This window comes from Megascapheus bottae, chromosome 27 (assembly GCF_031878675.1).
Source record: "Megascapheus bottae isolate mThoBot1 chromosome 27, mThoBot2.hap1, whole genome shotgun sequence".
Classification (NCBI taxonomy): Eukaryota; Metazoa; Chordata; class Mammalia; order Rodentia; family Geomyidae; genus Megascapheus; species Megascapheus bottae.
Window position 1 is genome coordinate 401580 of NC_143535.1, and position 26334 is coordinate 427913.

Here is a 26334-nt window from a genome sequence, read left to right on the forward strand (position 1 = left end):
AGAGGTGTGGGACACCATGGGAAAGCTTTGAAGAGGTGGTACATACCCACTGACAGCAGTTCCTTAGGAGGTGAGAAGCTATCAATCACTTATTTGTAATAGGAGGTTGATTTCACTGGAATTTTTCTCATACATGCACACAGGAGTTTTGACATTTTGAACTTTGAGCATTTGTGTTAGACAAACATGAACAAGGTTTATAAATATAGAGTGGAAGACATAAGTAGTAAATAATAACTTTCACACAACAACCAAGTCATTTGGTAATACCAGGTATATACTTATGATACAACAGTAAATTAACGATTGAAAAAAAATAGTGGATGTTTGATCTGGATGTTAGAAGACAGATATGCCCTTAAATATTTTCAAGTAACTCGTCTGGCAAAAGGCGACTTGAGACACGGACAGTGTATGATGTCTCTTCTCCTTGTTAGTGCATTACATGTAGCTCTTACCAGAGTCGTGTTTACATGCCAGCACCATACGTGTACAGTGGACAGTGAAGCAGGATTTTTTTTCTACTGGCCTTGAGATTTGATTCTTCACATGCAATGTGTTCTTTGGTAGACTTATCACTCAGTAGAATTAGGAAAAAATAGTAAACTATTCTGTGAAAATTTAAGCTTAGTGTTCTTACCATAAGCTATCTATATACAGATGTCAGAAAAGTCAATCTTAGTAGCATAAAGTTACAGTGGGGAGAAAGTGGACAAATGGGTGCCTACCATTTTCTCCTCGAAGCATCTCTTTATATAAGGCGCTGTTTGGAAACTTTTATATAGTATATAAATAATGCCAGCAGTAATTTTTTTTTTTTTGGTTCCTTACACTAAGGAAAACTGGGGAAAGGGTGTGATTTTGATCTGTTGTACACTGAGGCCCCATGTTAGATGATCTCTCAAAACATATGCCTTGGTGTAACACATTTTACCCCATTTTGGCCTTCAGGTGCCAAGGTAAAAGGCAGATCTTTTAGAAGCTGGAGGCACTGTGCTGTAAAGTTGAGCTCACTCATGGAAGGGGTCCCAGCCCTCTTACACCACAGTCTGGACAGGAGTAGCACACTGTGCAGGGGAGCTGCCCCTCTCTGAGGAAGAAGTGGACTGGTTGGAAATCTCTCTCTGTAGTTCCTCTACTTTTTTCTGAAGCTCTGCTCGTTTTGCAAGAAGTTCCTTATATCTGTTATGAATAGGCTCCTACAAGAACAAAACATAACATGCAATGGGTGCTTTCTCAGTAGTGAGGAGCGGAAGTTACATTCAGGCATGATTGTACCCCCCACTGCTTTTCATTAGCTGTTATTCACTGTGGACTACACTTTTTTTTCAGACTAGAGAAAGCTTTGTATTCTGCTTTGTATTCCCTTAAGTAAGGACAGGACAAAACTCAAGCAATGACAGGGCTTAGTTGATGGGGGGGGTCTCACTTTTTTTTTTTTTGTAGCTGGGATGGCCAGCACAAACCTTGCCCAGCTAGCTTTTAACCATACCACCCACCTTGCTCCCCAATCTCAGCCTCCCTAATAGCCAGGATGACAGACACACTCATTACTACTGGTTGAGGTGAACCTTGGGCTAGCTTCAAATCCTTAACCTCTGTGTTATCCATCCCTCTAGTTGGCTAGACTTATAGACATGAGCCACTGGAACCAGGCCAGAGTAAGGAGTTAAAAATATGTACAGACGGGGGCTCCCCCAGCATCTAGTACAGCACGCATACCTGAGGTTTCATCCGTGGGTTCCACCTTATGTAATATCCTACCCAGAGTTCTAGGTGGCGCATGCTGGCTACTGGGTAGAGAACGTGATTGGAATAGCTCCCATAGAGAGGATTGGTGAAGTCTTCTAGCTGGCTATTGATGTAAGACCACAATGACACAGTTCTTTTAGGTAGATTCTGTAGAAAGAAGAAACAGCTGTTAACAGGTAAAATTTACAGAGGCATTTTGTGGTCATTAGAAGGAATGAATAATAACATTCTATAAAATACTGAATACCTACCATGCATGGGAATACTTTTATTGCATGACCAGACATGGAAGGTGTAAGGGGGTTTAAAAATATGCTTGCCATGCAGTAGTTTGATAGTATTTTGCAATTTAGTGCTCCATTCCTGAGCTACACTGGTACCCATGCTTTAAAAAAAAAATGTAGGTGGGATCCTGAGGCTATCCTCAAACCTGGAATCATCCTGCCTCTGTCCTTTCAGGGTTTGAATCTTGTACAGTGCTATTCTACAACTTCTAAAAAAAAAAAAACCCTGATTTTTATGCAGGTGCTATTCTGGGACTTGAGTTGTCCAGTGAAATGTATCTTTTCTGTAGTTACTTTGAAGCATTTCCATTCTACATGAATAAAGGGACAGTGGTATTTCTGAGATCCCATCTCATCCAGAATTCAGCCAGCAGTTTTTGGCTGGTGCTTTCAGCAGTATGACAGAGGTGCTTCAAAATAGACTAGGCCCGCATCCATAAGGAAGTAAGTGTATTACAACCTGTCAGATGAAGTAGTACCTAAAAGTAATACAGGAAGTGAAATTGGCAGTGTAAGTATGGAACAGGGAGGGGCTGGTTCATACATCACCTCTTTTCCTCTTTGCTGTTCACTGTTACAGAGGAATGTCCCAAATAAACAGCTGTAGAGGTGGTCCAAAATGGTAATGAGGAAGTATTCATTGAATTCAAAGGCTGTAGGAAACTGCAAGGTGAACAGCACAAACATGTAATTATCACATTAAATTGCATCCATCATGATAGACCCTTTGTAATAAAATAACCACATTTGAGACTATGTATTTAACCATTATGTCCTGGTTTGGTTTTGTGGTCCAGAAATCCATCTTTTTTTTTTTTTTTGTGGGTCATGGGGCTTGAACTTAGCCTGGACATTGTCCCTGAGCTCTTCATCTTGAGGCTACTTGCCCTACCCCTGGGCTTGGATGTTGTCCCTGAACTCTCCAGCTCAAGACTACTGCCCTACTCTAGAGCCAGGCCCCATTTCCCCATTTTCTAGAGGTTAACTGGACGTAAGAGTCTCAGGTCCTTTTTATGCCTGGGCCGCTGGTTGATAAAAATCTGGACCTTAATAGATAGTAGAGGACAGTATAAGTGGCATGCAACAGCACAGAGGATGGAAACAACGTTGATATGACAGACCACTTGCACTGAAGGGCCAGGTAAGATCCTACATACTCCCAAGGTGGTACTCCACAGCTATCACTGCCCAGGCTGCTTATAAGTTTTTCATCTTGGCAAAACTGCTAGCCCAGTAATGAAGACAGGTTTAATCAGTGAGCATTTCCTCACAGTGAAAACAAAATAAAATACAGCGTTGCTTCTAAATGTGTAGATTGAAAAAGTTAACACAATTACTAAAGGCAAATATTTTACATAAGTCAAAAAAAGGTAAAATAACATCTAGCCAAAATAGATAATATAATTAATTCTGCCTACAGTTAAGTAGGACAACAGTCAGTCAAAAGTGGACCCTATTCTGGGGCCCATACCCAAAGGTTGATAGGATTTATGTAGCTGTTATTTCAAAGCAGAAGTTGAAACAAACCTACTCCAGGAAGTAGTAGTAAAGCTCTTGCCTGTGTGCTGTCCCTGAGCTCTTCAGTTTAAGGCTACCGCCCTACCTTTGAACCACAGCTCCACTTTCCATTTTCTAGAAATAGGAGGTGTGTCTCTCGGCTTCATAGTGCCCAGACTGGGTTTGAAACCTAGATCCTCAGATCTCAACCTCCTGAGTAGCTAGGATTGACCCTTCTTTATAACAGACCATTCTTCCAAGTGTTTTTTTGTTGTTGTTATCTTGCTCACTTAACACCTACTTATTACAAAGCTTTTAGAAAGACAATAGTGTCTGTCACCTACCTTGTGACAGGTTTTTTTTTTTTTTTTTTTTTTTTTGCCAGTCCTGGGCCTGTACTCAGGGCCTGAGCACTGTCCTTAAGCTTTCTCAAGGCTAGAGCTCTACCACTTGAGCCACAGCACCACTTCTGGCTTTTTTCTATGTATGTGGTACCAAGAAATTGAACTTGGCTCTTTGTGTATGCTAGGCAAGCACTCTACCACTAGGCCACGCTCCCAGCCCCACCTTGTGACAGCTTAGTCTATGCAACTACCTTAAGATGACTAAAATCACACAACTACTTAGCTAATTGCTTTACCTTAGATTACTAAGAGATCATCCTCTAAATGAGCACATTGATAGTAACATTAGTTCAAAATGGAGAAAAGTTCTCCAGCTACCATCAATGCTCCAAGTGAAATGCTGCAAACCACTGCCTGGCAATATCAGGTAACACAGCCACCTGGGTGGAAGGAATGTAGGAAGTCACCTGTCTAGTCACTTGCCAGACACAGTCAATAAACTGGAGAAAAACAGGTGATCTGTCTGCATCCGCGTGGTTCTTATCTCCATGGCCAACTCTCTGGAGCACAGAAAGCAAAAAAGGTTTGTTCAGAAGCATAGTATGGAGATAGAAACTTTCACAATCCTGCCAATTACGAACATACCTGCATTTTTATATATGGGTCCCCAGAAAAGTTCTGGGAGTTTAACAAGCCTAGACAATAGTCCTGGAGAGTCTCTGAGTTTCTTACGCAGGGGGATCGGAAAGCATGCTTCTCTTTTACTGTTAGCCAGTGAATGAATGAATCTCCTCCACAGGAGAAACCTCAGAAGCACCTGACCTGTCTTAGGAGGCTGTAGTCACTCACTGAGTTTGGTTCTTGGTTCTTCACTTATCTGAACCCACATGATTCAAACAGCCCAGTTCCTTTTCCCAAAGCAGGCATTCCTTCTCAAGTTGTGGCCCAGAGACTTAAGAACTTCAGAAATCCTACAATAGCATCTGCCTTTCCCCACATTGGCATTTGTAATAATGGAGCAAAAGTGGTAAAACTGAAACCTCTCTGCCTTCAGCCAGAGGCAACAAGCACATGCTAGAACTGCTGGTAATCTCTATATTCTACAGCAAAAAACAGCCTTAGTAAAATCTTCCTGGGACACATATTTGGGTCCTGTGTGAGAAAGTTTTTTTGGTGTGCCTGCTGCTGTGTGCAGACACAGGGTAACATGTCTTTCTAATGGAAGACTTGGAAACTTGTGTGGCTTACAATGAAGGATGAGTGTGGTACTTTGCATATAGACAGTCAGTCATTTGAGTTTTGTGTCTTGGGTAGCATAATAAAAAGCTATAATTTATTCTCAACTGAGGTGAATTTTTATTTTTACTGTCATGTATTCCTAACTCAAACTTTTAACATTTAGGTGAACAAGGCTGCTTTATATAGCTTCTTCAAAAGTCGGAAGCCACTGTGGTCTTTGAGGCTGTTGGATAAGCTAGATAAGCTTTAGGACCCTATCACCATTTGTACCGTTTTGTTCCTTAAGACAAGATCTGATGTTGCATAACCAGGTGGTTCGGAACTTGCGTCTTCCTGCCTCAGCCTCAGTCTGGGGGAGGAAACACCCACAGATCTGACTGAATGACTGAGTCCTCACGGATGGGGTCAGACACCTGACTGCTAAGCCCCGGTTGCAGATAGCAGTCACGCTTAGAATATTCTAGTCATCCTAAAACAAAAGAGTTGTACAGGCAGACTACCTGTCTAGATACATCATCGGTTTTAGGTGGGCCTGCCTGCATGTGACACATCAGCAGTCAAGGTTCTTTACTCACTAGCTGAAATCGATGTCCAAAGCTTAGCCACTCCTTCTCTACAAGGACTTGGAATCCCCGTATGGTTCTGTAGTAGCCATCCAGCATCAGCATGGCCAGGGACGTGAGCTGAGCTGTGCGGTCCCAGCCATCACTGCAGTGCACAACCACTGATGTCTTTCCTGACTCCACCTTGTCGGCAATCCTAAGAGCCCCTGCGAGGATAAGCTGCCAAGAGGAGTTATGAGCATCAGTTTCTTAAAAAGCTGTAGATACATCTCAAAACTTGCTAAACAAACACATTTCAAGAACTTTTTTTTAGCAAAACTAGTTCTAAATATTTGAGACATCTATATAAACTAAAGTAATGGTATACTAGGGCTCAAGTCTAAGTTTCTACTGTCTACTGGAAGCAATACATTTGACTTATTCCAAAAGAATGTGTAGACTAAAATGTTTCATGGCAAATAGCAAGCATAATATAAAGGTACTGCATGAAAACCTCCGAGAAATGTGTAGAAACCATTTGCAAATTAACTTTTCGACATCCTGAATGAAAACTAACAAAAGCAAAACATCCTTAAGAATGAGTAACAAAGCCAGGCACAGTGGCTCAGTTTCTCAGGAAGCCGAGATCCATTCAAGGCCAGCTCAGGGAGAAAAGTCTGATCGATCTACAAAATCAACTAGCCAAAAGCAGGGCTGGGGGTGTGGCTCAAGTGTGCCAGCTGAGCAAGCAAACTGAGGCAAGCTCCCGGCCTGGAGTTCAGAACTCAATACCAGCAAGAAAGACAATGTAATCTCATCCTCTTGCATGGCTGTAATAACATCTGGATGACATCACACACAAGGATTAGGATTGGGATGCTCATGAGAAACCAGAATTTGTAACTAGAGGAATATCTGGAAATGGTATTCTGAAGCAGCCTCAATCTGTACTATTTGTGAACAAATGCAAATTCAGACTTAGTAATCACTAATGCAAAGGCTTAGTTACAGCTCACTGAGAAGAGCTATCCTGAGAGGTACTCATTCACAGTCTGGCCCACAGCCCCAGGGGCTGGAGACAAATCACAGGCAGAGCTCCCTGCTTAAACGAGCAGGGTCCCATGCAACAAGTGGACAGCGCACCACACGTCCATGCAGGGGAAAGCTCTGGGGGACAGAGTCCTGGGAGAGCTGTTTACATTACCATACCTATTAGACAAACATTGACATGCTAAGTGTCCAGACGGTGCACCTCATTTGACCAGGTGGTTTTAACTCCATGAATCATGCAGTGAGTATTTAGTGGGTACCTGCTCATAGGAGGAGTGGTTCCCTAACAGTCTGGATACATACATTGTACGACATAAGAGCAAGTAAGTGGAAGGAAAAAGGACAAAATATAAATACAAGCTGGGAAGACTTCAGGAATGGGACCTGAAGGATCCCATCCAGGTAAGGTGGGAAATAAATACAACAGAACCAAGTCACTCAAAACATCAAAATACAGTTATTCCAGTTATTAAAGTGGCTGTCTAATTGCCACTGTTTATAAAGGTTCCCTTTCAATTACAAGAGGCAACATGAGCAAAGCTGTCAAAAAAGTAGCATATACACACCTTAATATGCTCTAGCCAGTGTGTAGACTCCAAGTTAGACAGCCAGTGAGTCTCCTCAATGTTGGGGTACACAATCTCTTTAAGCTTTCTCAATGATTCTCTCATAACATGAATATTATGGATATCCAGAAAAACCAGCTCTGCATTTTGATATGCATCTTCACTTTCGTAACCTCCACCCTTGGCCTGAAGAGAGGGCACATGAAGGGAACCGGTGAGTGATGTCACAGCCCCTCTGAGATAGAATTCCATCACAAATGACACAATACCCAAACAATAGGAAACAATAGATGGCTCAGGCCACTGAGTACAACCTGGCTCACGTTCCTTATTAAACCGACATAGGCACTCGCCCTATTTCATACTTACCCCACTGACCAGACGCCATGTGTGAGGGTCTCAGGTGTCCTTCACCCACTCTCGTTCACTTCCTGCCGTCACCCTCATTCTTTTTGTTTTCCTTTTGCCAGTCCTGGGGCTTGAACTCGGGGCCTGAGCATTGTCTTAGGCTTTTTTCCCCTCAAGGGTAGAGTTCTGCCACTTGAGCCACAGTACCATTTCCAGCTTTTTCTACCTATATGGTACCAAGGAATCAAACCTGGGTCTTTGTGCGTGCTAGGCAAGCACTTTACCACTAGGCCAAACTCCTGGCCAACCCTCATTACTCCTAATAGTTGTATGCAGCCCTGATGGATTTCGTATTTGCCAGTAATCATCTCCCACCATCACAAAAGCTCAAGGATTCTTTGTCCTTGTGGATTCAGAAGCTCTGGCATATTTTGGGCCTGTGGTGATTAATACTGCAGGAAGAAAGGCACCCACAACAATTCTCCTTCCCTAACTGCCTCCACCCTCTTCAGCTCACCACGGCCCAACAGACGATTTTGATCTGAAGGCCACTGGTGTGGTAAATGGTGGGGTCAGAGCCCCCATGGTCTAATCTCTGTAAATGCCTTCAGGCACAACCAGGGGTACACTTCACTAATATCCTAGGTGGTTCTCACAGCAGTCAAAGACAGCAAATCAAGGTAAACCATCATAACCTGCTTATATATTTGCTACATAATAGAATACCAAACACAACTATCTTCAGAATGAGAAAATACTTGTTTTTCAAATTAAGCTTTAGCTGAAAAGAAAAACCTCAACTTTTCTAGAATTAGTATTTTTACGAGAAACAATATATTTAATGCATAAAGTTACACTTCTTAGAAACACGGGGTAGGTAACAAGTTAGGACTAGTTGGGCAGCATATACCTTACCTACCTGTTAGCCCAGCTACTGGAAAGTGGGAGAGGTGGGACAACTGTGAGTTCAAGACCAACCGAGGTAAAGTTATCAAAATCTTTTAACTCAAAAACCTAAAGCAAGACTGGGGCAATGTTCAAGCTGTAGTGCTTGCCTATCAAGCACAAGACCCTGGGTAGATTCAATCCCCAGTACAAAAAAACAAAACAAAAGAACCTAAACTCAGCAACTCCTAATAGCCATAACCTCGTCTCCACAAAGGTGAGTAATGGGGCTGTAGACTGAGGTGTGAAACACACTGAATATTTTTAAAGGTAAGGCTAAACTACAGTCTGGAGATGCACATTCTGATAATAAAACCTTAAAAAATACAAGAAAATTATTACTGTAAAAGTGGCTACCTTGGGCAGAGTTAGTGGGCAAAATTAATTGGGGTTGGTCTACATGAAGAACTTCGTAGCTGGCAGTTTTTATTGTTGACATAGGTCATGGTTCCCAGAGAAGTGGTCATATATAATTCCCTGGGCTACAAAGGTATTTCCACTATGCAGACAGAAGGGACACAAATTTATAAATTAAAAAAAGTATCCATGAGATTCAAAGCCAGCCTAGGCAGGGAGGTCTGTGAGACTCATCACCAATCAATTACTCAGAAAAAGCCAAAGTGGTGCTGTGGTTCAAGTGATAAGAGTGCTAGCCTTGAGCACAAAGAGACTCAGGAACAGAGTACAGACCCTGAGTTCAAGCCCAGGACCAGGAAAAAAAAAAAAAAAAAAGAAGTATGGTGTGGGAATGATTAAAAAAAAAAAAAAAAGATTGATGAGGAATCTAACATCCACCCACCCTACCACAACTTCTGCCTCACATCCCTTTCTCCCTTCCCTCTCCTCCTAGGTCCTGATTTCATTCCTGCTAATGAATGAACAAAGCTCAGGGAGGAGAAAAGGCAATTCTTGAGAACAGAGGCCAGATCTTTCTTAATTATTTCACCTCACATTTCCATCCATGAAGATCTAGCGTGCCATCCTCCTTCCTCACACCTCCTTTAGGAGAGATTTTTTTAAAAATAAAGGATGCCTGAACCCACCAGGACTTCAAAAACCTGGGCAGGATAGGGAAAATTAGGATCGTTCTCCACAACTTAAGTTTTAAAAACTCATAAATATCCAACAACGGTTCTGTCTAGTTATACCATAAATGATACTACAAAATAATTTTCTCTGGCAGAAAAATGGTGGTTATTTTTTCAAAAGTAAAATCATACTTTGTTTCAAATGTGTATATGCAAACAACATGTAGGCCTGGAACTATAAACAAACTCGAATGGTTATTTCCCTCTTACAGAGTTCATCCTATTTTAAAGTGTTTTCTTTTTATGTGTCTGTCTTGTCAAACTGTAGATAAAATCCTCACCTTATTGGCTACAGCATTAACACTGGGGCGAGCATCAAAAATGAAGATTTTATGTGACTGCGCATTGGAATCCATGATGGCCTGAAGGTATTTCTCATCCTCCTTGCTTCGCTTTCCACTCACTCCTACCATGGGTTGACTGCATCTAGTTATTGTGGCTTGACTTTCAGGATGAATCCATGATAAAACCTACAGAGGGGAGAAGAGAAACACATGCTCCTCTGTAATTCTCAAAACCTTCTTTAACACTCTGCTTCCTCACTAGAACTCCAGCTGTCAAGAAAAATCACCCTTCTGTCATTCTCATCTGGAAAACTTGTTCTAATTCTGAATCCAGTACTAACCTGTGGAAATCACTGACTACTGGAAATTATTATCTTAGAAAAAGTAGTAAACCAAAACAAAGTCAACACCACTGTTCTGGTTTTATTACTTTAATTTATTTATTTATTTATTTATTTTTGCCAGTCCTGGGCTTGAGCTCAGGGCCTGAGCATTATCCTTGGACTTTCTCAAGGCTAGAGCTCTACCACTTGAGCCTCAGCACCACTTATGGCTTTTTTCTATGTATGTGGTACCGAGGAATCGAACCCGGGTCTTCATGCATGCTAGGCAAGCACTTTAACCACTAGGCCAAACTCCTGGCCTTCCAGCTTTTTTTCTATGTATGTGGTACCGAGGAATTAAACCCGGGTCTTCGTGCATGCAAGACAAGTACTCTACCACTAGGCCAAACTCCTGGTGCCTGGTTTTATTACTTTAATCAGCAAAACTCTAATAAGTAACTCAAGTCTTCACAATCTGTGACTTTTATGCCTAAATATCTGATTTGATATTTCTAGATCATCATTCTTTATTTCTTCTTTCTTAGATTTAATGGAAAAGAACATTATCACCATACTAAATTGCCTAAGACATGGAGATAGTTAATAATGCACAGAGAAATGTTTTCAACTTAAGCACAAGGCATTTTTAATTTTACAGATTTTAAATTTATAGTTTAATTTTAGCAAAATAACTCAGTCTCCAATATTCCTATAAAGACACTTGATGCACCCATTGTTCAACTCGTTTCCTGCCGCATCAGGCAGTGCAAAAGGCGTCTGCAGAGCAGGCTTATCAAAGCACACACTTACTGGGATTCGGCCCCGGGACCTGAAGGATGCCACTCTCTTTAGTTCTTCATCGGGGATATTTGCTGGCACCACCAGGAGGGAGGGGTACGTGTCGCACAGTTCATAGCGCTCATTTACCTTTGTTATCCTCCAGCTCTCATTTGGAATGCCCTACATGTGAAATGAGAGACCAGTGCTGAACTACACCATGAAAAGACAGCAGGGCAGTCGCTGTCCCTGTCAACCTCTCCTGTCCACACTACTCATTTCTTTCTTTTTTTTTTTTTTCCAGACCTGGGCTTGAGCTCAGGGCCTGAGCACTGTCCTTGGATTTTCTCAAGGCTAGAGCTCTACCACTTGAGCCTCAGCACCACTTCCGGCTTTTTTCTATGTATGTGGTGCCGAGGAATTGAACCCGGGTCTTCGTGCATGCTAGGCAAGCACTTTAACCACTGGGCCAAATCCCGGCCCCACACTACTCATTTCTTAAAACTGGCATAGTGACTACCTGGTGTGTGGCCAGGCTCTAAGGAGGAGAGGTTTCAACACAGAGATGGGTTCACTTTTGTACCAAATTTGATGTAAGAACATGTATGAATTCATTAACTATTAACAGACTGTGTAAGCATATGGGAAGTGGAACTGCAAATGTTCCTCTGATCTCAAAAGCCAACAATTGCATTTAATCTGATTAGAACTCTGGTGGTTCATGGCTTCAAGCATCTTCCAGAGGGCTATTCCCAGCTATCACTTGGGAGCATTGTGGTAGTGGTACAATGTTGCTAATCTAAGGCACACTAGAAAAGCAAGGGAAGGATGGTAAGGCTGACAGAGGGCGGGGGAAATGCTTAAAACAAGGTCTTTTCACTCATGTTTATTCTGTAATGCTGTTTACTTTTAAAATATTGAGGAACAATTCCAGAGTTGAGTGTGTGCTAGGCGAGGCCAGTGCCCTTCACTAGGCTACACCACCCAAACAGTTCCTTAGAACCATAAGTTCTGAAGCTTCTCCACAGTTATCATTTATAAGCAGCAAACTAGTAGATACTAGTGACTGGTGCCTATAATCCTAGCTATTAAGGAGACTAAGACTGGAAGACTGCAGTCTGAGGCCAGCCTGGGCAGAAAAATTTATGAGACTTTCTAATTAACCACCAAAAAGGTGGAAATGGAGCTATGTTTCAGGTGGTAGAGTGTTTACCTTGAACCAAAAAGCTCAGGGACAGCACCTAGGCTCTGAGTTCAAGCTGCAGGACCAGCACCACACACAAAAAGATACTACAAAATTCCCATCCTCTTTTATATAGGAAATATACTCATTAAATGGCTGGAATTAAGAAAGCTGACTAGAACTTTAAATTTTTTTTTTTTTTTTTTTTTTTGCCAGCCCCTGGGCTTGAACTCAATGCCTGAGCACTGTCCTGGGCTTTCTCAAGGCTAGAGCTCTACCACTTGAGCCTCAGCACCACTTCCGGCTTTTTTCTAAGTATGTGGTACGGAGGAATCAAATCCAGGTCTTCGTGATGCTAGGCAAGCACTCTACCACTAGGCCAAACTCCCGGCCCCTGAATGGAACTTTATACAAGCTCTTAACTTTTATGATCCCTGGAAACTCATCATAAAAGAAAAAAAAAGGGCTCGGAGTTGTGACTCAAGCGGCAGAGCGTTAAGAGCTTTAGCCTTGAAAAAGCCCAAGGACAGTGCTCACACCCTAAGTTCAAGCCCAGAACTGGCAAAAGAAAAAAAAAATCAGTTCCCAGATCACTAAGTGATCTCTATCAGAGGATTCGTTACAGTGTACCATCACTGTAGATCTTATTCATTCTGCCAGAATCTGCCAGAATGAAAATGGACTTGCCTGGGTCAACCTTGACCCAAACAGGAGGTTGTGAAAAGAAGGCTGTGATACACAACTGCTGAGACACAAGTTTGTACAACCAACATAAACAGTGTTTGTACAAGGACCTCTGTCCAACCCTGAAACTGGAGCTACTTTCATGATGGCTTGGATTGTTTCAAAATATCTAATGTGCCGCCATCATATTTGCCTTTAAAAGCCTCCTTCCTGCCTCAGCTTCTTGAATGTGCACACATACCATGTCTACTGCCTCATATTTGTCTTTAAAAGCCTCCTTCCTGCCTCAGCTTCTTGAATGTGCACACATACCATGTCTACTGCCAATGCAATGCTCTGCTTACTCCAAATAAATGCCATTATTCTTTGGAGAACCTGTTTTTATGATAAATACAACTACTTAAAAAAAAAAGCCAGCCACAGCCGATGTTCTGTTTGGTGCCTTGGCTGGAGGAATACCAAGGGAACCTGAACTGGAGTTCACCAGGCCTGAGTTCACCAGGCTCTAAGACAAGGCACTCTCATGATCCTTCCAACAAGCTGGCTTCCAGTGGAGAAGTGGAGCTGGAGGACCCACAAGACACCCACAAAATGAAAGCACTTTTTCACAAATGACTCACTTGAGATCACAAAGGTATTGTGAGAGTCAGAGCAAAGGCGAAAGCTCAAACCCAAGTCTTCTCAATGGTCTAGAATGTGACATCTGCATAAACTATGAGTCTACCAAACACCAGTGGGATGAAAACATCAGAACAGTGAGTATTGTAGTATTTGAATTTTGTCAATTTAAAAGCTCTCATCAATTTAGGGAGGCTCTTTTTGAGATGTTAGAATCTCCAAACTGAACAGTGCGCATGTGTGCCACAGGACGTAAGTTAGCAATGCACACAGCGATGTACAAAAGCTCCACAGGTATGCGGCCCTGGCGGGAAGCCTGCCAGCCAGACACCACCCGGCCTCTGGGTTGTGGGAGGTCTTCCTCTGACGGTGTCCTCAATCATAACCAGTTCTTCTCAGTGACAATACAATCTTTATTAGAGCTACTCTGGAAAGTTTTCTTTGCAGGAAGTGACACTCTCTTGGGATCAGAAACTTACCCTTTTATAAAAATGGCTTTGACCATGGGAGAAACTGTAATGGTGAAGAGCGTGGGTCTAGAGCCATGTTTCCTGACCCACACTCCAGTTTCCGCACTGAGCCGCATGCTACCTGGACAGATGATCTAATGTTCCTGCCCTCAGTTTGCTCTTGTTCTGTACAGATATTAGTACCTTGCTCACAGACTCAAGGCAGACAAATAATTGAATTAGTATTCAGGAAATGCTTGACAAAAATCTTGGCACACACACATACGATGTACATGTGTTCCCCATGGCTTAGTAAATACATCAATACATAAAGGAGATTTATTAGTGAACAAATATATCCAGAGCAGACACTATGGGCAAACTAACTTTCCTTCATGCTTTCATTTGTTCACAGTTGTTATCTAGTGTGTGCCAGACACTACCCTACACCCCGAGCAGCAGTCAGAAAACAGATGCAGAATACCTTCCTTCTAGAGCATGAAAAGTACCAAGCAAATACAGAGGATCCCTTCAAAAGCTGGTAACACTGGTGAAGAATTAAAAAACAAAAGGGTCTCAAATAGAAAAGGCAAGAGGATAAAGGAGCAAACAGGTATTAGTAAATATCCACACAATGGGAAATACTTCAGAAGGACAACAGAAGTTTTAATATGCACAAAAAAGACGTGATAGAATCATGTCAAAATGCTGACATTTTTACATACCAGCCAAGGTAAACCAGTGCTGTGCTTAACATCACCAAACAGGAATTTCACTATACATTTATATTTATTAAAATACAAAACTGTCAAAAATTCAGTTATGATCAGAACAATTATAAAGAAACTTTCAGAGTTAAATTATAGAATATTTAAATTAAGTTCAGAGTATTCTTAAGTGCTGTATAAAAATATGGACGCTTATATATGCGTACCCTTTTCTTTTCTTTTCTTTTCTTTTTTTCCAGTGCTGGACCTTGGACTCAGGGCTTTCCCAAGGCTAGCGCTCTTCAGCTTGAGCCTCAGCACCACTTCCAGCTTTTTCTGTGTATGTGTACACTACTACTAGGCCTAACTCCAAGCCCTCCTTATACTTTTATCTGTATGAAGAGTAAACATTTTTAAAGAAACACTTAGAAACTCTCTGATGGGTTTCATAGATTACTGACCTTCTGGAATGCAATCGGCAGAACCTGCACGGAAGCCCAACAATCAGGACTGGTGAGTACTCCCCAACAAAACAACTCGGCCTGGCTTCTTGCTTCTACCTATTTTTTTTTTTTTTTTTTTATGATGAAAAGAACACAGAACACTAACACTGAAAACTAAGCAGCACATACCTGCCTTCGATACTCCAGAAGAGGGTCATAGAGTTTCCACCCGTTCTCTGGGAATACTTCTTTGTATTCAAAAGCAAATAGAGGCTACATAAACAGAGATCATCGTTAACTGACATGCAATCACATTATACATCAGAAATATGTCCTTTAAAAGTTTTAACTTATTTTCCTATTTTATTTTTGCTTGCAAGAATATTTTTGTTACATTTTCATGTTGTTTTAGTTTTTAGTTTATATTTTTAGTTTATAAAATATATTATGTATTTTTTAAGGTAAAGAAAAGCAGAGAGCTGGGCGTGATGGCTCACGCCTGTAATCCTAGCTACTCAGGAGGCTGAGATCTGAGGATCAAGGTTCAAAGCCAGCCCAGGCACAAAAGGACGTGAGACTCTTTATTTCCAATTAATCAGTAGAAAATGGGCAGTGGGGCTTGGCTCAAAGGTAGGGTGGTAGATTTAAGGACAGCACCCAGGATGGGTTCAAGTCCCATGACCCCCCCCCCCAAAAAAAAGCAGCTATCAACTCAAGAAATTTACCAACTGTTGACATACTGTTAACATATTTTCTTCTGTAATCATTAGCTTCTGTAGGCTTAATTCTAAATAATGAAATTTGTTTTAAACAAGGACTCTTCTCTTGTAAGTAATAGAAGGACATCATAGTTACTAGCAGAGATGAGGAAGCTCTGTTGTTTTTATATTTTCTAAAACATTCAATGGGCTTATTTTTTGGCTTATAATTTGAATTTTTAAAAATATCATTTTTATAGACATAATGGTAGAAATTCAACTACATTATAATGAAGATCATCATATACAGCTTTGAGTCATGAAACCCTGTAGATGAAAGTTCACACAATTACATGTTGGAGATACTCTGAAATGAGCTAGAGTAAGCCTAAATTACTATATACATCTGGTTAAATGTGCAGATCCCACATAAAAAACACTGACCAGGCTGTTAGAAACAGGAAACGCATATTTCATCAGATTCTCAAATATGGATCTTCTTGTTCGCCCCTCAGGTTTATGAGCAAATCGTAAATTCCTAATATCCTAGAAAAGATTTAGAAGCCAGGTTAATCACAGTTCAGTTGTTTTATTTGATAAATAAGATAACTTGGAACTATCCAATAAAACATTAAGATTGCTGGGCAATGATGACGTCTGCCTGTCACCCTAGCCACTTAGGAGGCTCAGATCTGAGGATCATGGTTCAAAGGCAGCTTGGGCAGAAAAGTCCACGAGACTCTTATCTCCAACTAATGATCAGAAAACAGGAAGTGATGCCATGACTCGAAGTAGTAGAGAGCTAGCCTTGAGCAGAACTGCCCCGGGACAGCACCCTGGGAGTTCAAGCCCCAAAGCCCAAAAAGTAAACAAATAAAACAAACAAAAAACCCATTAAGATCTGCCGAAATTGAATTTAAAAACAGAGGACAGCTCCTGGAAGCAGGAGAAATGAAAAAGAAACACAAGGCAGGCTTCAAGGGAAGAAATGTTATCTATACTTTCATATTAACCTTAGCTGGCAAGAGAAGCAGCACGTGATGAAAGACTTTGGAGATTTAGAAATCCTGCATCTGAAGCTTAGTATTATGACTAACACTACAGGACATGTTCTTTCCTGTGAATGCCCATTGTGTCATGATTTCTCTATTAAAACCCAGTTAGACATTTTCATTGTGTCCAGTGATTTTTCCTACTATTTCTACTAGACACCTTTCTACTGGGCCTCCTTAGAAACCCCTTCTGCTAGACAGATAAACTTCGCCTGAAGATCTATTTTGTACCAGAGTTTTATCTCCTACAGGAAAATTCTGAATAGTTTGGTTAGTATCTTCCAGGATCTGCTGCAAACAGATATGAAGACAGGATCTTTCATTATTTGTCTCTGAGCAATTTCCTAAGCTTTTCTATGCTTTAGCTAATTACAGATGGTCATGTTCTTAGTGGATATCTTAACAGCATCTAGAAAAAAATGAGATCAAGAATAATTTCAAGGCTATCTATTTTATTTAAATGTTGTATTCTAGGCAGAATTTGCGAGCTTTATTATACCTCACTGTGTAAAATCAAACACTGAGAGACTATACTGCTATGCAATATTAGTGCACTAAAAGTCTGATCCAAAACTGAAATGGCAGCTTTACCATATCTTTAAAAAAAAAAGTGCGAAGAACTGAAGTTGAGGTGTTGCTTACTCTAACAAAAATCCTTTCCTTTTAGCGTGGAAGTTCTACATATTTTTATTAGCTTACTAGTTATAATGGGGTAATTTTACTGCTATAGCTCTTCACAATTACTCTGTGTTCCAGATTTACTTTGTGTATACCAGACCTCAAAATAACTTCTAAAACTATCAAAAGAAACAGCATATGTGTTATTTCCTTTACTCTGGGCACTGGTAGAATAAGGAAAGGAACAACTGATTTGGAGGTGAGATGTGCAAGGGTGTTGATGGTGAACTGGAGAAGTATAAATGTAGTTTTCTTCCACTAAAATGACATTTCTACCAGTTTCCACTACAAAGTTGCAATTAATGGCTTTTCACAAAGAATAAAATCATATCATATTCATATTATAAAATTTACCTTGCATACAGTTTCCAGTCCATAAGAATTTTCACCTCGACTAGAGGCACCACCAATTTTTTCTACTCTACTAATTACTCCAAGAGAAGCATCTAGAACAAATGGAGGATCCTAAGAGAAAAGCAAGCACAAAACTAAGCAACTGACTCTATAGACAGAAATCATCACCGGAGGACTGGGGGTCAAGCTCACCTTCCCCTCCTCTTGCATACACAAGAAATATGAATCAAAATTTCTTTAATTAATGACCAGAAGTGAATAAAACTGGCTGCAAGTACCATACACAGACACAAAATGGATCCCAGGAGTCTTACCCGCTCTATGCTTTTGAAATACAGTCTGTAGTTGGTGACAGTCAGTGTTCCTCGAGTAGCACCAGTGAAGGGACATATATAAGTTACGTCTTTGGCTGAGAAGACAACACATCCAGTTTACTCTACATTGTATCCTATTCCGGGTTCCTCATAGAATAATGCCATTCTGGTGTTAACTACACTAAAAAGATCACAGCACTGAGGACTCCCCAAACCTCAGAATCTTGTGCACTCACCTGAGAAGGGGTGTAGAGTAACAGGGAAGGAGTCAAGGGGTAGAGGCCTATCTCTTCTTCTGAGATAGAACAGAAAGAAACAGAAGACAGTGCTATCCATGTAGGCTAGAACTGGCGTGGCTATGACACTAAAGGCAGTTAACTTCAGCTGTTACATGTGTCAAGGCACAGTGCACATCCATCTTCATCACCATTTCTAGTCCTCGGTGCTAATCTCATCTCTAGTTTGTCAGCATAGCTCTAAAAATACAATATTCCAAGCATACAATGCCACACACTGCTTATCTGCTTATAATTGAGGGAAATATTGTGAAACGAAATATAAATAAAACTATTTTAAACAAAGTGGGTACCTGGAAGTGGTGCTGTGGCTCAAAGTGACAAAAACTCAGGGACACTGCCCAGGCCCTGAGTTCAAGTCCCAACAGAGATCCCCCCAGTGCCCCCCCCCCAAAGTGGGTATTATAATCCTGATCAATTTTGCAGAGAAACGATCACAGTGTTTTATTAGATGCTAAGTGATGAATGTATATGGCATTGTGCTTTTCAAACAGTAAGAACAACGAGTTCCAGGTATTATTTAAAATGGCAGAGCTCCTAACACCCTGGCTTTGCTTCTTTTTCACTCTGAAGCACCTGCCTACTGCCTCTGTATGAGAAGTTAAAACCAGACTGACCCCGTAACAACCATTTCTAACCTTCAAAGTCATTCCCTCAGATACACAACTATGAGCTACAGTTTTCAAATCATGATTTTCAAGGCATGTTTCAATTAGAGGAAAGTTTTTAAAATTAAATAAAGCTACCATTATTTAGAGACTTGCCTTACAAGCTAGGAAAACCTTAATGTAATGTTATTCCTCCAGAGCCAGCTTTCCTATACAACAGACATCTGCTTATGGTCTTGTAACCTACGTGGGGTGGTCCAGTGTCTCTAGGCTCCCTTCCTGTCTTCTCAAGTGGTAATATACACAAAGTGCTTCTACAACTGAAAGCACGACAGAAAAATACAAGACTGACGCTGATGCTATATGGTTGTTATGAGTCTTCGCTTTGATGTCAAGGTACGAAGCATCTCTGCAAGCAAATCTATTTTCTTTATGTGTATTTTTTACTGTCAGAAAGAAGACAATACAATTACATACCCATATCTTTAATGGTTTCTCCTGGAAGCAAAGGTGGTTCTTCCATTTCTGCTAATTTATTAGATTCCCTCAGGACCTAGATGGGATGCAGGCAAAAAGTTTTTTGTTTTTAAAACTAAAAGTCTATTTCTTTATTCACATTTAAACTGATTATGACTGTTTGTATATATTTATATTACATTAAACTATAACTATGAACTATATAGTTCATGACATGAAGTTGTTTTTCTAAAGGCATTTACCAAATACCTCAATATAAGAAGACATTACATTCTCTCTTTCACCCCGCCCCACACATAACTTTATATATTTAACATCTAACCTATAACAGCCTAACAATAAAGGAAATTTTATGTCCTCATTCCATTGTTCAGAAGAAACATAATGTTGATTATGAATTCTGTTGAAAAAAAGAAACTCCTGGTCAACAGTAGTGGTTGTGCTGTGAAGATCACCACACTGCACTGCAAGAATGAAAATGCAGTTTTCTAAGGGAGTTATGACAAGGTACCTCAAGCTGTCATATGCTATAGCTTTTCTTCAACAGGCACCAAAAGCCTCCTTTCCCGACCATTTTCACTGCCAAACAGTAAGTTTCTTTCTCCAACTCCTGCAGCCAGGCTTTACTCCAGAGAATCTGCTTTTCCATAGTAATGGTTATTGAAGACAAAAATCACTCACCATCTTGGTTTCACCTCTCAGACCAATGTGCTCGCAGCTCTATGTGTGGCCCTATCTTCACTAATGCCTCCCCCCTTCTAGGCATTCTTTGTCAATGATGCTTAGGTCTTTCCAATAAGCTTATTTTTCCTTTTTTTCTTTTGGTCAATCATGGGCTGAACTCAGGGCCTGGGTGCTATGCCTAACCTCTTTAGCTCAAGGCTAGTTCTCTACCACTTTGAGTCACAGAACCACTTCTGGCTTTCTGGTGGTTAATTGGAGATAAGAGTCTCACAGACTTTTAAGCCTGGGCTGGATTTGAACCATGTTCCTCAGATCTCAGCCTCCTGAGTATCTAGGATTATAGGTGCACCCCCTTCCTTAAGTTCTTATTTTTGTAAATATCTTCCAGTACAGGATTTTTATTTTTAAACAGTAGCCCTGTTTGTGACAGGGTCTCACAAACAAAACAGGTGATATCTGACATTTGCCTGGTGTTGGAGAGCCTCAGCTGACCTCAGATTCACTATGTAGTCCAGACTTCCTTCGAACTCTCAATCCTCCTGCCTCAGCTTCCTAAATAACGTAACTGGAAATGTGCACCACCACACCCAGCCTTGAACTGCATTAGTTTACGAAGTAGACTGCTCTAGAATGTTCTCTCAGCTGTGTACCCTAGCTTTACTTTCATCACAGTGTCTATCATATAGGATTCACTGACTGCTTAATGTCCTTTCCCATTATGTGACATAAGTTTTATGCTGAAGGGAGTGAGGGAAAGCGAGAGGGAACACGAGGAAAAGTAGAGAGGAAGACAAGAGGAGGAGGGGAGAGGAGGCCTTAAGGGTTACCCCCTAGATTACTGTCTCCTGTCCATCTGACTGAAAGCTACCTTCAGGCCCTGATTACCAACATCCAACAGCAAGTACTCCATCAGACGTTCCCCACAGCACACATACCCTCAAATCAGGAGAAAAGTTGTCTGCAGAAGTTGAAATGGAATCTGAAGAAACAACAGAAGCTGATTTTGTATGCACCGAATTCTCGGAGTGAGAAGTAGAAGCACTACAAAATACAAAAGCACAGCGTGTTTTTAAAACAATTTTAAGTGTTGCATTTATAATTGTTTAGTGCATTAAAATGCCCACTGTCAATAGGCAACAGTCCTGCTTTACTTACTCAACTTTGGATCCAAATGCAGCTAACTTACAAACAATATTTTTTAAACATTTTTTGTGTGCTGGTATGGGATCTTAACCTTGGCCTCTTGCTCTTGACTTCATTTCTGCTTATGGCTGGCACACTACCATTTGAGTCACACCTCCAGTTGGCATTGTTACTACCTAAGTGGATATGAACTCTTCCTGAGAAGGCTTCACGCCTCAAACCTTCAGTCTCAGCCTCCTGACTAGCTGGGATTACAGGCATGGGCCACCGGTGTGTTTGCTGCTTCCAGCACTGGCTATACAAACTATATCCTTAGAGGGTCAAGCTCATGCTGAATAGACTATACTGGTACTTGTGAACGTATTCTGAGTGAATTCACTCTGTCATCTAAAGACCATTCAGAAGGGGAATTCCAATAAGAAAACCCACTATGCTAGGTGCAGGGATGGCAGACAAACATTATGGCATAGTGCTGATGTTCAGACATTCACAAGCTTATAACAGAGAGGGAAATAAACACCTTGTGGAATAGAATGGCTATAAACCCACAGGAAGTAAGAGAGAAGTGGGTGGGAAGGGAGATGAAAACCAAAGCATATTACTCTGGCCAGAAAATGTTGGGACAGCCTCAGAGAAGAGATGTGTGAATGGAGTCTTAAAATATAGGAAATTGCTAGGCCAAAACATAAGAGAATTAGGAAAACAAAGGCACTGCAAATGTGTAGAAGGCCGAAACATAAAGAACATCTGAGAAACCATACACAGTTCTACAAGGTTAGTACAGAGAACAGAAATGAGGACAGTGTGACGGCTTTCTGTACCTTGTACTTCTACTACAAAGGATTATACACTTTTTACAAGTCTGACCTGAATATCTACCTCTCCTACCACAGCAAGTAATGACACCCTACAGCTACTTTTACTTCTTCAAGTCTTTCAGAGCTTTTTATTCCTGATTGTTAAATTTATTTTAAAGAAGAAATAATAGCCACATATGGAATGATTAGTATTATCTTAGTAAAAGTTACAAATACTTCAAGAAAAGTGAGTGCTGAAAAACCTGACATTTTGCATTAAGGCTTAAACACTTATTTTTACATTTTCAGGTGTTTAAAGCCAAAAGTCAGATTTGTATTGGGGACTTTCCCTTTGAGGTTCTGATATATAAGAACTGAAGTTCAGCCAGGTGCCGTGGCTCATACCTGTAATCTTAACTACTCAGGAGGCTGAGATCTAAGGATCGCAGTTCAAAGCCAGTCCAGGCACTAAAGTCCGTGAGACTCTTATCTCCAATTAACCACTAGAAAACTGGAAGTGGAGCTGTGGCTCAAGGGGAAGGGCAATAGCCTTCAGCTGAAGAGCTCAGGGACAACACCCTAGCCCAGAGTTCAAGTCTCAGGACCAACAACAACAACAAAAAGAACTGAATTTTAGTCTTTAAAACAAACTTGTTTGTAAAATGACTAAATTACAACATGAAAATCACCTGCCCGGAAAATAAACAGGATGCAATTTCTTAGGAGAGAAGGGAAGTAAATTAAAAAATGGAAGTAGTTACTTGGTTTACATTCAAGAATCTAAATGATAAAACTAGTCATGAGAAATTACACTATCCAGATCTAGAATGGAAACAAAGAAAAGCTAATCAACTGAGAACGTTTTCATTTTCTCCTTATTTTTGTAGCTAACTTGTGATTAAATGCCATCTGTACTAAAATACCAGTTGAAATAGTTGAACAGTTCTGCAGTAGCTCAAGAGATAAATCGCAGCCAGTGCCCAGCCATGAGACGTGAGCACAGATCCCCGTGAAACACAGCCACATTTAAACAGCTGCACCAACACAGACCGTGCTGTGGTTCATAGCAGCCAAAAGGTGTGAAGAATTGGAGACTGGAAGAGGAGGCAGGTGGGGTCTACTGTTCTACTGAGACTGCCAGTACTCCGGGACAGGAGCTGGAAGCTGCAGGGGAAGATGGGTGGCATCCGAAAGTGATGGCGGCACTAAAGCTTGCAGAATGAAGCCACTGCTCAGAGGCTTGATCAAACAACTAAAGAGCAAAGAAAAGGCATCTCTGCAGCAAGACTTGAAGCTGTTCTTCCAGAACATCTGCCCCCAAAACGTACTCATCTTCAGTTCCCAGTTCCCTCTAGCCATTTAATCATGCTATCAAACAAGCTTGTTCCCCTATGCCATAGGTAAGTGTGTGCCACAGATAAGCATGTGTTGTGCCTTCATGCTCACATACGACCGTGCCATGTGACTCAGGGACTTGTCCTTCAATGTCATCTCTTAATTACACCAAGGCCCCTCACATAAATGCTGTTGGAATTTCTATCCAAACCATTAACTTAAAGTTATGAAATAAAATTATAATCACTATTTCCTTCCGTTCCTGCATATCCTTTTAACAGAAATATATAAAAATAAGTCAATAATCCCTCAGAATGACTGGGCTCAAATATCCAAGTCATAAACAAAAGGTATCTGGGCCCTGGATAATCTGTACACAACTGAGATTCAAAATAATGGAGAATGAAATGTATTCTGTATGTACAGAAGCAGTGGTGCAACAGGAAACATCTCTAAGGTAAGCAAAACAACTCTGATCCTCAAGAACATTAAGGTCTTTACTCAAATAAATATGCCCAAAATACCTGTAGCCAAAAATAGTCGTAACCCAGACATATATCACAGAAATTAATGAACTAGTTATAGAAAGTATTTTCTCAAAAACAATACTGGAATACACACTTTACCTGACTTATACAACTATAACCTCTGTATATCATCTTTATTAGAACAACAAGAATTTGAAAGACAACAACACTGGTCAGAATATAACCAGCATTCTAGAATGACATTAATGATGGAACTCTATTAATGACATCAATTACTCTACATTTATGCATCTACAGATTTCTTTTCCCCCAAAGCTCAAAATACCTGAGCCTAAAGCTGCAATTATAGGCTAATTTAATAATTCTGATGACCAGCCCTGATGAAGAGTGAGATTACATAATTATAAGATTACAAATAGGTGGACCTGGCCTTCACAGATATGAAGTTATTTTGAGTCACCCCTCCAAGCCATTTATGCTGTTACATTTTTCCCAATTCATAAGTAGAAAGAATGAAGTCAGTTATATTCAAATGCTAGCTTCTGGATCCAGAAATTAGCCAAATGAATATAAGCATAGGCATACCTGAATTCAGGTTTCTAGTAAAAGAAGAGCCCACAGTACAGTATGGCACTAGTCACCCTCCACTCCCCAAAGTCCAGCCACTATCTCACCAGAGTGAGAACAAAACAAATCCCATCATCTGACTCTTAAGCCCCTCCTACATGCTGGTCTGCTGGTGTCACAACACAGTGCTCTTTCTCCTGCTACACTATTCTCAGAGCAATTTTCCACCCAAGTCCTGAGGTCAAGTGCCTATTCAAAAATGCACTTAGATGAACTTAGACATTAGTTACTGGAAATAACTAGTAAGGAAGCACTACTTTTATTTTTTGTTGTTTAATTTAGGAGAATTTTTTCCAGCTGCAATTATTGCTGAGAATTTATTGTGTGCAATTTTTTAAGAATTTATTAACATTTTTACATCATATTTCAAATGATGTGTTTAGCAAACGAGTATTTAAGAAGGGAATCTCTATATACAATCACAGGCTCTTAATTTTTAGAACATAATAAAAATTAGGCTAAGGGTTTGTAGATCATAGATACGTATTAATCAATATAATAAAACATTGTATCTATAGAGTCATAAGTTTTTATGTCTATGTAGTTGTGTTTATATTTCCCGTACCATGTCCATATCATTGGATATGCAAATATTGAGTCCTCGCTCTTGCACTGTTTGGATATAATAGCCACATATTAAGGGTACCATGCACCTTTTGTTCCTTTGGTCTTGACTTGTCTCACTCAATATGATTCATCCACTTCCCTGCAAATGCCATTGTTTTATCTTTTCTGTTGGCTATGTAGAATTCCATTGTATATATATACCACATTTTCTGTATCCATTCATCTGCAGTAGGGCATCTGGATTGTTTCCATCGCCTGGCTATTGTGAATAGTGCAGAGATAAACATAGCTGAGCAGGTGTCCTTATCATATCTTGGGTCATGATGTTCAGGGTAGATGCCCAGAAGTGATATGGTGAGATCGTAGGGAAGGTCAATTTTCAGTTCTTTAAGAAACCTCCATCCACACTGCTTTCCAGAGTCGCTGAACTAGTTTACAATCCCACCAGCAGTGCAGCAGGGTTCCTTTTACTTCACAACCCCACCAGCATCTGTCATTGTCTGAGTTTAAAATCTTGGCCATTCTTGTTGGGGTAAGGTGGTATCTTAGGGTTGCTTTTATTTGCATTTCCTTTATGACCATGGATGATGAACATTTTCTCATATGCTTTTCTGCCATTTTAATCTCTTCTTTTGATACGTTTCTCTTTAGTTCCCTTGCCCATTTAGTAAATGGTTTGTTGGATTTGGGGGGGATTAGTTTCCTGAGTTCCCTGTAGATACTGGATATTAAGCATTTGTCAGATGCATTATTGGTAAATATCTTTTCCCAGTTGGTTGGCTGTCTCTCTACTTTTGTGGCTATGTTTTTATCCGTGCAGAAACTTTTTATTTTTAGGTAGTCCCACTTATCGAGTCTCTCCAATCTGTTGTGACCCTGGGATTCTGTTCAGGAATCTTTTGCCTGTGCCTATGAGTTCCAGTGTCTCTCCTACTCTATCATGTAGCAATTTCACGGTTTCCTGTCTGACACTGAGGTCTTTGATCCACTTTGAGTTAATGCTTGTGCATGGCGAAAAGCTAGGGTCAATTTTTAGCTTTCTACATGTGGCTGCCCAGTTTTGCCAGCACCGATTATTGAATAGACGGTGTTT

At 40.6% G+C, this 26334-nt stretch overlaps 1 protein-coding gene across 4 annotated transcripts in view; it reads right to left on the reverse strand.

The window, feature by feature from the left end:
* Nucleotides 1-1031: 1031 nt before the first annotated feature.
* Mtmr2 (myotubularin related protein 2) overlaps nucleotides 1032-26334 on the reverse strand; it is a 35830-nt gene continuing 10527 nt past the window's right edge. For all 4 annotated transcript variants that reach the window (XM_090319208.1, XM_090319209.1, XM_090319210.1 and 1 more), the window contains 14 exons: nucleotides 21220-21325; nucleotides 19601-19676; nucleotides 18220-18314; nucleotides 17906-18016; nucleotides 16266-16367; nucleotides 15313-15396; nucleotides 11073-11222; nucleotides 9937-10125; nucleotides 7275-7460; nucleotides 5692-5898; nucleotides 4345-4437; nucleotides 2586-2699; nucleotides 1723-1899; nucleotides 1032-1199 (listed from right to left, as the gene is read on the reverse strand). In XM_090319208.1, coding sequence (XP_090175334.1) covers nucleotides 1038-1199; nucleotides 1723-1899; nucleotides 2586-2699; nucleotides 4345-4437; nucleotides 5692-5898; nucleotides 7275-7460; nucleotides 9937-10125; nucleotides 11073-11222; nucleotides 15313-15396; nucleotides 16266-16367; nucleotides 17906-18016; nucleotides 18220-18314; nucleotides 19601-19676; nucleotides 21220-21325 — 1852 coding nt within the window. In that variant the 3' untranslated portion in view covers nucleotides 1032-1037. The remainder of the gene's footprint in view (nucleotides 1200-1722; nucleotides 1900-2585; nucleotides 2700-4344; nucleotides 4438-5691; nucleotides 5899-7274; nucleotides 7461-9936; nucleotides 10126-11072; nucleotides 11223-15312; nucleotides 15397-16265; nucleotides 16368-17905; nucleotides 18017-18219; nucleotides 18315-19600; nucleotides 19677-21219; nucleotides 21326-26334) is intronic.